General features: G+C 33.7%; 1 protein-coding gene across 1 annotated transcript; it reads left to right on the top strand.

Annotated features, from left to right (window-relative positions):
• The first annotated feature begins 2,032 nt into the window (after nucleotides 1–2,032).
• Nucleotides 2,033–2,642, top strand: LOC108358812 (uncharacterized). Its single transcript, XM_017610304.1, has 2 exons — nucleotides 2,033–2,178; nucleotides 2,231–2,642. Exons 1-2 carry the CDS (start codon nucleotides 2,145–2,147, stop codon nucleotides 2,497–2,499), a joined length of 303 nt encoding a protein of 100 aa, XP_017465793.1. The 5' UTR covers nucleotides 2,033–2,144; the 3' UTR covers nucleotides 2,500–2,642.
• Nucleotides 2,643–11,507: the final 8,865 nt, after the last annotated feature.

Below are 11,507 nucleotides of genomic sequence, written 5' to 3'. Positions count from 1 at the left end.
GATTTGCATCAAATTTTGCAAGCAGATAGCTTATGATCTACAGTGGAAAATAGGCAAATTTTTTGGAAGAGTTGCCACCTGTTAAAAAAGTTTTAATGAAATTAATACGCGGAAACGACTGAACAGATTTGCATGACATTTCGCACAGAGATAGCTTATGACCTATGTTGGAAAATAGGCTACTATTTTAAGAGTTATCACGTACTAGGAAACTTTAATTAAATTAATACGTGGAAATGACTGAACTGATTTGCATGAAAGTATGCACACAGATAGCTTATGACCTAGACTGGAAAATAGACTACTTTTTTAAGAATTGCCACCTGTTTGAAAATTAAATTTTGCTCAAAGATGGTTTATGACCTGGATTGAAAAATAGGCTACTTCCTTAACCGGTTTTCCGTTCAGAACGGAATTTAGTACACTTACTACGGATTTCGGAAGCGTAAAACACAAAATAATTACTATAACTGGTGTTTGGTTTCAAACTCGGACAAACTAGACAAATTAATCAGATTTTATTTTTAATTGGATTAACGATTAATGTTTTAAATTAATTAAACGTAATCGCAGCCAGCGATTAACGATTAAAAAAATGTTATCATTAATCGTACAGTTGATTACGACTAATTAATTTTAATCGTCAAAGGCGATTAACATTTTAATCGTTAATTTTTAATCGTTAATCAGATTAACAGTTTGCCAAGACTGTGTGAAATCATGTTCATATTCACGGAGAAAAATGGACGTTTTTGGAAAAGAGGCGTAGCACCTTCCATACTGACTGAAAGTTTCATATTGCATATCTCTTCAAATGTTTGGGGTAAAGCACTCAAGCTTGGTATGGAAATACATATGTATGCATTAGGGATGCCAATCCCGGGATCCCGGTGTTTTTCAGGTCCCGGAAATCCCGGGATTTGTTTGTATTAATCCCGGGATCCCGAACATTTTTAAATATCGGATTGAAAGTAAGAACATGTTTATTACAAAATTTGATTAAAATAAAAACTTTTCAATTTCCAAGAAACGTGTTATAATTCAGTTATATAATATGGCGTAGATTGATTTGAATTGAACACTGCATCATTTGGTAATATTTACAACTAAATCAACTCATTCAGTCGAACGGAGAAAGCTTTTTCACAAATTTTTACAAATGAGGCTAAAAAAGCATTTACTAGTGTATAAGTAAGCTGTGAGTTTAACCGTATATGCACTTATATTTTTACAGTTAGTTCAAAAGTGTTAATTAATCGACTTTTGCTGTTCAGGTATAGGATCAAGAATTTGTTTTCAAGTTGATCACACATACTGCTGGTTAAAATTCATTACAATTGGCAGCTGCGACGTAGCTGCACGTAACTTGATAGTCAATTTCAGTTTCACGATGCTGTCGTCAAAGAAACAACTTAATATTACATTTACATTGAGCCCAAATGCGTCATTTGGGCGAGAAACCTCAAATGCGAGGCCAAATCACGCATTTCTCCATACAAATTCACATTTCCAGAATGACGCATTTCGACGCATTTACACAAAATCACGAAACAAATGCGTTCCAATTGCCGTACTATTTTATTGAACGCACTCAGAAACAAAAGTTCCACAAAAGCTTTGGTTTGTCTTTGACATTTGGAATTTTTCAAACACAAAACAAACACAACGAAATAAATAAATCTTTGAAATTTGTGTGTAAAAATTGTTAATTTATACAAGAGCTTTACACATTTTTAGTTTAAACAAAAAATAATTGCCTTTTTGTGTCCAAAAAGCATTAACAATATAATAAATGTAGTGTTTGTTTACATACATTTTGTTTTTGTCTTCCCTTTTCATTTGATGAGAGGTCAAAGCAAATGCGGATCAAGCAGTGTAAACACCTTCAAATGACTGATTTCAGATCACGCATTTTGGTCCAATGTAAATGTAATATAAAATTGCAACTTGAAAGAAATCTCTTGATCGTGTAAATGGCCGGTTATTCGAATGTAAAATTTCCCCTTTTTGCCCTGCTAAAAACTATGAGTGTGCCACATTGTCAGCTGAAAATATATGCAACAGCTGGTTTTCAAAGAACCGTTGCTTATTAGTATCGTAAATTCAATTAAAGATTTTGTACAAAGCTAAAATCAGAAGGAATAATGAGCGAAACTACCAGCTGCTCAAATGTTCAGTGTAAGTAAAACCCAAATTACATTTGAGTAATTAAGTTCATTGTTTTTTACAGCATTCGTTCCACACGATACAAAGGCAAACGATGCCAAGTCGGTATGGTCTCATTATTTGGTTGCTAGAGACAAAAGTGAGGTAGTCAAATGCAAAAAGTGCAACAAAATCTTACAAACGAAAGGTGGATCCACTAAGGGCTTACACACGCATTTAAAAACACACAATTCAAACATTGTGCCTAAGCGAGATGAACGTGATGAGTCGCCCGAGCATGTTCCTTGCAACGAGCATGTTCCTTGTTTTTTTTGTTTAATGTTGTTTTATTAACGGTTACATTCAAAAGTACCTGGTATTTATATTCTTATTTGTGATGTATGCGTTCCTAAATCACATGGTTTTTAAATACAATTTAAAAATTTATTACTTTAATATTTGTCTGTATTAATAAATATGTGATTTTAAAATCAGTTTATCGTAAATTTTAAATGGTTTTATTTCATGGCATGTTTAAATGCTTTCTGTTGTTGAATTTTTACTCATATTCATGAAAGTTATGTCTCAATGTAAATCCCGGGATAAATCTCGGGATCCCGGGATTACTTAAAAAATATCCCGAAATCCCGGGATCACAATTTTCCGTTAATATTGGCATCCCTAGTATGCATGTATGTATGTCAAACTAATACCATACTAATGAGAGTTATTGGAAAAGGTGGTGTGGCAACTCCCATGCAAATTGATTTTTCTATGCTGCATATCTCTGGAGGTGTTTATTGCAGAGGACTGGAACTTGGCACCGAGATGTGTATACAAAATTAATTCCATACTCATAGAGAAGAATTTGTGTTATTCGAAAAGGGGACATGGTACCTCCCGTACAAATTTACTGTTTTATACTGCATATCTCCAGAGATGTTCATGGTAGAGTACTGGGACTTGGTACTGGGGTATGTAAAATCAATTCTAAATTCATGGAAGAAGATTAGGGTTATAAGAAAAATGGGCGTGGCACTTCCTGTACAAATTGACTTTTTCTTGCCACATATTCCTGGAAGTGTTTGTGGAAGACAGAATAAATTTCATTAAATGGAAAAGGGAGAGCCGGGTTCGACCTTATGATCTAAAGCTCTCTTGAGGCATTTGCTACAGTAATGAGAAGTGGTATTTTATCATGGCCAGGTTACTAAATTTGAGTTGGAAATATTAGAACTCGCCGTGGCACCTCCAAGAAGGTTTCACGTTCACGCGTCGTATACCTGGAAACCTTTTAAGGTAAACTTAGAGAGAGGAGATTTTATAATTTCATAGTTTTAAACGGCCTAAATACCTTAACTCGCTTAGAAAATAACGAGCTATAACGAAATGGGCACAGAAATAAAATCTAACATCATTAAATTATTTTTCCTATTTGTATAAAAGCGCGGGGTTAAACCCGCGGGTATAAGCTAGTATGTACATATTTTTAATTTTGTGTTTATGTCCATATGGATATTTACTTAATCGAATCAATATTTTACATCAAAGATTTTTATAATATATTTTCTGGGAAGTAGAAAAAGTGGAAGATATTTTATGTACAGATATGTATGTAAACAAAATTGCTAAGTATCATATTTTCTCTATCGGTTTCCAAATATTTCCTTTTTTGCCTTTCTCTTATCAAAAGAGTTTTAAATATGTACTATTTTTTTTGTATAAAAACAAAAGCTCATCTAAATTTTTAGTATTAGCAACGGGCTTTTTCGTGCTTATTCGTGCTTTTATGAAATTTTACTGAGCGCCCAGGCACGCACGAGTTCGTGCTAACAGCAAATATTCCGGCCCGTACCCGCGGGCTTATGCAGGGGCCCGTCGGGCCCCTTCCAAAAGCCCCGCCCGTGCCCATCTCTAGTCGAAAGTGCTGATCGAACGAATTTTCATTTGGTATTATGGCACTCATTCGGTGAAGAATAGCACTATTGTGAATTTCACTCGTTTAGGCTGTTCACAATAGGATATTTTTCACCGCCGAGAAGCTTTGCAACTAAATAGTGTGCTTATACATATTTATGTAAATTTGTGCAAATAAAAACGAAATAAAAAAGAAAGCGAGTTAATAAAAACGTGGTAAAAGTGAGTACAGCGGAGTTCTGATTGAACCATTCGTCAGAGGATGAGAACTTAGAAAACTTGCCAGGAGCAGAAAACGTATAAGAGAGTTTAAGTGTAGTCTTTCGAATATATTTTGACATACAGACAGATATTTTGACAGAGTAATGGGATTTTCTTTCACAAGTAAAACCAGCCTTTCGAGCTTTGTTTAGTAATCACGACGTTACAACGACATCAAATTAATAAAAAATGTTCCAAATTAGTGTCTAGCCGCCAAAAAGTAAGAAAACAAATGCAAAATCATAAATTTTTCACAATTTTCTAGCACTTCGCTACACCAACGAAAGCAAAATTCTGTTCGACAGAAAATTCGATACTCAACGAAAATCTCGACACGCTTGCAAGCTCATAATACAAATTTCACTTCCGATCTCCGATACCCAGCGCAGATCGAAAATCGAATGCAACTCATAATAAGGGCTTTAATTTTTGAGTTTGGGGAGAGTTCTCGCCCTTCTGTAACCCGTAACAGAAAACTGAAATAACCAGATTCTCTGAAACGCATATTTATCGAGAGTTTAAAATAATTTACCATTCCCTCAGTTCAGTCGCCAGGATTTTTTTATTTATTTTTATTGCGGTGCAATAATTCCGTTCTGAGAAATGCATCGGCGCTGCAAATGTCGGATGTATCCTCCTGACTTTCCTATTCACAATCTAGCATCATGGCACGATCGTTGTTTAAACACCGTTGTTTTCGAAAGAGTTCTCCATTCTCATTCTTTTGGTTGTTTCGGAATTTGGACAACCTGTAACACCATCAACGTTTTTCGATCTTAGTTTTTTTAATTCATTTTTAATGCTTTATTCTGTGACTGGTTAGATATACGTTTTATCAGTGCACTTGCACAATATTCCAGGGACCGAAAATAACAGTTATTTTTTACGAGTTAAGGCTCAGTTATGCATATTTTTCACTGCACTGCACTGCATGAAATTTTACGTAAAAATCAAAAATCAACAGACTTTTACATATGTAATGCTGTGAGTTAGGTAACCGCTTACACGCAAAGCTCATTTAACATATTCCTTATGTGACAACTCTCATGCAATGCAAAGAATGCATAACTGAGCCTTTAAACTTGCCTAATATTTTTTGTTGCGGATAATAAACAAACTGCTTATCCAAATTAAACTAATTTGGTATCATATGAAAGAAGGCCTAGATAGCTTTTATACAGAAATAACGAACGAAGGTTACCACCGCTATTTATATATATTTTTTTAAAATTTTAAATTCGAATACATACCTGACCCAACTTTTGCTCTATGGTAATTAATTAAAATTTTTTATTGAAATATTTTTCAATATGTGGCTTTCCTCGTTTAGACATTTCAGTTTTAAAGCTATTTAAGTCCTCTTTCATTTGATACCAAACTTGTTTAATTTGGATAAGCGGTTTGTTTATTATCCGGAAAATACTTTTATTTCGGAATAACAAATATTTGGCCAAGTTTAACTTGTAAAAAATAACTGTTATTTCCGGTCCCTACAATATTCGCACAAGATCCGCATTGATTTTTGCGAATGCGAAAGCGAATGCGAATGTTAAAATTAATGCGGAAGCTCCGCTGTTGCGAATGCGAATGCGTATATTCGCAACAACCCTGGTATAGACGTTTTAAGGAATATTTTCTATTATGAACAAAAATGAACATTTTATACATACATGCATACATATATATTTTTCCAAAACTAAAAATTAATTTTACTTACAATGCTCCTTTCAAAATTAATTTCATTGATTTGTCGTTCAATATGATGCAAATCGTTTATGGATTGCAAAGGAATGTTGTATGTGGTAGTGGATGGAAATAGCTTAACATTTTGTTGGTTGATAACCTCTGTTTGCTGCTCAACTGAAATTTTCAACAAACCCACCATTGCTTTAAGATCTAAAAATAAGACAAATATTATTAAAAATTCAGATGAGGATAGTGTACTAAATGCTTCAATGAAACTAAGAATAGAATCTGACGGGAAGCTAACAGTAGTTCAAGGCAGAGAATTAGGCGGAGAATGGTTAGGCGATAGGTGGACTTAAATGAAATGGTACGTTGTAAACTAAAATTAAAGAAAAAATATATAAAAATTTTGTTAATTTTTAACAGACTTCAAATAATTTTTTGTTTTTCTTGCCAATCTTACCAAATGGCCTATCCATGATGATAAAAATTGTTATTTACGGCTCAATAGTTCCAATAAACTGGAAAATGTTTAATTTGTGATTGGGTGGATAATCGGAATTAAAATATATGTGTCGTCTGAATTAATTATTGGGAAATATTTTCTAATATGTGTGTCTATTGAAGCAACTTCTTCTTCTTCAGCCAGTTCCTTAACTTGTACTATTCCTATTTGGGAAGAAATAATGGGATATGAAAAAACTGGTGAAATGTTTAAAAAACGTTTAATGACCACGTAATGCTTTCTATTCTTTATTCCAAGAGCAATTATTTTACATGGATGACCATTTACGCAACAGATATTATTAGGAGATTTTTTTGAAAAATATATCTCATTAAACTTAAGTGATATTAAATCTTTATCTATCAAAAAATTTGTTTCCTCAAACCTCCTCTTAATTGGAATATCGTTCAGTTTGTTATTTAGCTGCATAAGAATATGTTGTGGTTTCTTAACTTTTTTCTTTAAAATATGCAAAAAATTTTCAAAATTATAACTAAATGAAGAAGTCCGTGAACTTTATATGAAATGCTATGTTGACCATAAAATTTACAAAAATCTGTGACAAATAACTGCAACATACCTTTTGCTACCTCGATATTCGCTTGAAAAAGTTTTTCGGAAAGGCATATGGGTGTTTCCATACAGCCGTACGCGACATTCGTACGCTTATAGAGTGACGTAAATCTATCAAAAATAGAAGTTACTGAAAAAAAAGATTACGGTTATGTTGCAACCAAAGGGTACTATGTTGGAGAAAAAAATAAGCAGCCTCGAAACTTTGGTGTGGAAAATATCCGTTCAAAACCAGGTGATAACGTACGCGACAAAAAAAGAAGTGGTTTTAAGGCACATATACATATATGCGAAAGTCTGCGAATCATGAGAGTTTTTCTGTTCTTTAAAAATTCCTAAACTAAGCTAAATAATGTACCTTTACAATCCTTCCATTTTTTAATAGAAATTATCTCTGGTTAGGTTTTATTACAAAAAATTATAATAACGTACGCGACAGATTTTTCCTCCATACAATATTTTTACTAGTAACACATACTAAATTAAATTTTTTCAGTTCTTCTCTCCACCGTTTCGCGTTTCCAAAACCTTTTTCCGCCATCTGAATACGAAATTTTAAGTTATAAAGCCGTTTGAATTCATTTGCTTGCATTTTCGGTTTACATTTTCATGGAAACACGCATATATACGAAAGTCTGCGAATCATGCGAGTTTTCCTTTTCATTAAAAATGCCTAAACTAAGCTAAATAATGTACCTTTACAATCCTTTCATATTTTAAGAGAAATTATATCTGGCTAGTTTTATATTAAAAAAAAAAATATATATAACGTACGCGACATAACGTACGCGACAATTTTTCTCGTAAGTAATAAAATGTATTTATTGAGAACTCTTCTCGCCACCATTTCATTATTTTACAACTATTCTAAATAATTTAAATGGAAAATTTGCAATTAACATTGGTTTTGATGTATTTGATTGAATTTTTCGTACCTACAATAACGTATGCGACAAACTTTAAAGGGTAATAAATTTTTTTTTACTTCGGTTGGAAAGAAAATTTTACTGTATATCTTTAGCTGGAAGAATTCTCGCTTAAGAATTGTAATCTGCATTACCTGCGACTGCCAATATACAAATGACATAGACATACAATGTTTTTGCATAACGTTCGCGACATTAGAATACTATCAGAAGCAAATCAAAAAATTACCGTTATTCGAGCTCTAATTTCTCCTTTTTCTAATTTTTATAGTAAGTTGTTATTGCGAATTTCATTTTAAGATGTAATTGTAATGTTTCAAATCTCTTAATTTAGTTAATAGAAAAGAGAAAATAGTTCATTTCATTAGAGAAAACTGAGTCGAAGACACATTCAGTTTTACTCTTCCATTTTTGAGTTTTAAAATTCCTATAAGCTGAAATACTTCTATAACATAAAAATTCGAGTATTTTTCTCTTATTAATTCGTCTTAAAACCCCTTTTCAGTTGTTTTTATTTTTTCAGTCCTGGTTGACATTTTCATGGAAACACCCATATGCGATAAGCGCAACATAACAGTAAATAATGTTCATACCTTTCTTGGCATAGAATATCTTTGAAAACTACTATTCCGGTATACAAAAGCAATTGACGGAACTCAGTTCCTTTCCATCTCAAAAGTTCATCGAAATGTCTCGGCTTCCTACAAAATTCTTTCGGAACATATATTCGAAGGTTTATCAGCTTAGTGGATAATTCAATTTTATTTTGATGCGGAACATTGAAAGCTGGTTGCAGTTTATTGCGTACAAGTTTGGTAATCATTTTTTTGCCTACACCTAGATCAATAAGGTGTAATAGATCAAAAGGAAATTGTGTGACACACTTTATTCCAATTGATTCTAATGTATTTGGTTTAAATCTATATTCCACTTTGTGGTGGTTTATATCGCTTCGGGCTTTAAAACTTTCATCTGTCCTTAGAATACCTACTGTAGTCGAATATACAGCTCTGTTATTAATACGACTGCCGATTTGATAACAAAAAGGACAGCCATGAAAAGACTTGTGATAAACAGTTGTAGTGATAAATGCCCGCGCTGGGGCATCGCATACAAATGCTCTTATATTAAGTTTTAGAGATCGATTTCCAATTCTTAACCCATTTGTACTTGTTTCCTTTAGCTCGTTTACAAATTCAGCTAAGTACTCATCAACACATGACAGCTTCCTCGGTCCAACAAAACAATCTATTACAAAGGGCTTAAGTTCTTGTCTCTTAACAAATGTACCCAATATCGGCCAAAGGGAAGTATTTGAACTTTTGAGGAGTTGAAGGCCATCTCTATTTATGTCGATTCTAATTTGATTGTCACAAATTACGTTTACGTCACAGTATTTATTTATCATTTTAGATATGCTAAAATGCATATAGCTACCCGGCTCTACTTCACTCGTTTTATTTTTTTCAACATCTTTTGAACTTATTAAAGTTTGCATAGACAATGGAACGTTTAATCCATTACTTTTAAAAATTAGTAACAATTTGTTCATTGCACTATGATAAATATTCTCTTCTAAGGTCCGTATAGCCAAAGACTGCTTTATAGGATTATCTTGTACATTGGGAATATTGTCTTGCCCATCATTTCTTTCTACGTTCTCTGTATCATTACAAACGAAATCGTAAGGATTAATTCGCGCAGAGTCATCGTCTTGGTCACCTATGCTAGCAGATTCTATTGCAGTTCTCCTAGTTAATCGCTTGAAATGCCTTTTCGAGTACCCTACGTAATTTGCCATTTTTTACTTTATTGAAAACTAGTAATATATTTTTTTAAAACCTATTGTTGTTGATGATTATTGCAGGTGATTAAACACAAAAAAAAAGTAAGTGCGCCTGGGCCACACTGGAGAAGTGAAACTTACGTTACATGCATATCGTCGTTTAAAGTACAAAACCGCGTATCGTCATTCTGCAAAACCGCGTAACTGACATCGGCTGCCAAAAACTGGATTTGCTCACACAAGCTCTTGGCTCAATCCTTATCCATTCGTCCTGAAACATACTAGCCAGACATGCGATTGCTTTATAAAAAAGAGAACCATATGAGTGTTTTTACGCTCTAGAAAATAATTTCTACAACTTCACATACGCGGTTTTGCATTTTGTTGATACGCGGTTTTGCACTTTAAACGGCGATATCTATTTTGTCTCATAACCAATTAGGGTATTCACAGTTTTCTTGTAAAGTTAAAAGGAGGCAACTTTAACAAGATAACACACTCGAACTGTGAGCAACCCTTCACACATGTGTTTCAAATTGTCAATAAAACAAATATAGTCAGATATATATTTAAAAATCTTTTAAATTGCGCCCACCTTATGTTTTTCTGCTCCACTTTCCATTTTTTCTTAGCGCGAATAATTAGCTGATCAGAGATGCCAGTTTAACACAAAACAAAACATGAGACAAAGTCGAGTAATTTTGCCCAAAAGTGTTATCTCTAATTAGTATGGGAACAAACAACAAATAAAGTTACCACATGGTAAAATGTTTTAAAGTTACCAGGTGGCAATATTAACACAGTAGATAATATAGAACTGTGAGCACCCTAAATATCTATATCTATACTTCTTCTTTTCTATACTAATTATATAAAGAGAAGTCCCTATTTTTTGTAACAGGTAATCTCGCGAACGGCTGGTCCGATTTTCATGAAATTTTGTATACAAATAGCTTTCGGTAACCATCATGTTTTAGGCTAAAAAAATTTTCGGGTAGGTGGACCAGGGACCGGTCTATTCGAAAAAATCTTATTATAGTCCGATTTGTTTAAAATTTAGTACGTAAGTAGCTTTTTAGCATATATTAGCATACATGACCCATTTTTTCCGGGAAGTGGTCCAGGGACCGATCTATTCTAAAAAATCGTATTTACGGTCCGATTTGCTTAAAATTCGGTGCGCAGGTAGCTGTTTAGCATGTATTAGCATATGTGATCATTTTTTTCGGAGAAGTGGACCAGGGACCGATCTATTCCAAAAAATCGCATTTATGGTCCGATTTGCTTAAAATTCGGTACGTAAGTACTTTTTTAGTATATATTAGGATATATGGTCCATTTTTTCCGAGAAGTGGACCAGGGACTGATCTATTCGAAAAAATCGAATTTACGGTCCGATTTGCTTAAAATACGGTACGGTACGTAGGTAGCTTTTTAGCATATGGGTGTTTCCACCGGAAGGTCCACCACGACAAAAAAAATAAAAGTTTTATATCTAACGTATTTACGGGCCGATTTGTCTGCTTTTTAAAATATATACTGGCTATGTAAGTAGAATCTTCTTCTAAGCGATTTTGGCCGAGTTCAGCAAAGCACGCCAGTCGTTTCTCCTCTGTGCCAACTGACGCCAATTGGAAACGCCAAGTGAAGCCAAGTCCTTCTCCACCTGATCTTTCCATCGCAGTGGGGGCCTCCCTCTTCCTCTGCT

Source organism: Rhagoletis zephyria, unplaced genomic scaffold, assembly GCF_001687245.7.
Source record: "Rhagoletis zephyria isolate East Lansing unplaced genomic scaffold, Rhagoletis_zephyria_1.1 Rzeph_scaffold_00297, whole genome shotgun sequence".
In the NCBI taxonomy this organism is placed as follows: domain Eukaryota; kingdom Metazoa; phylum Arthropoda; class Insecta; order Diptera; family Tephritidae; genus Rhagoletis; species Rhagoletis zephyria.
Note: the sequence above shows the minus strand (reverse complement) of the source record. Positions and strands in the feature narration are given on the sequence as shown.

Excerpts from the sequence above, each read along its gene's own strand:
- LOC108358812 (XM_017610304.1), top strand. The coding sequence starts at position 2,145 with ATGAGCGAAACTACCAGCTGCTCAAATGTTCAGT. Across the intron at positions 2,179-2,230 it reads CAGCTGCTCAAATGTTCAGT|CATTCGTTCCACACGATACA; the intron begins GTAAGTAAAACC and ends TGTTTTTTACAG.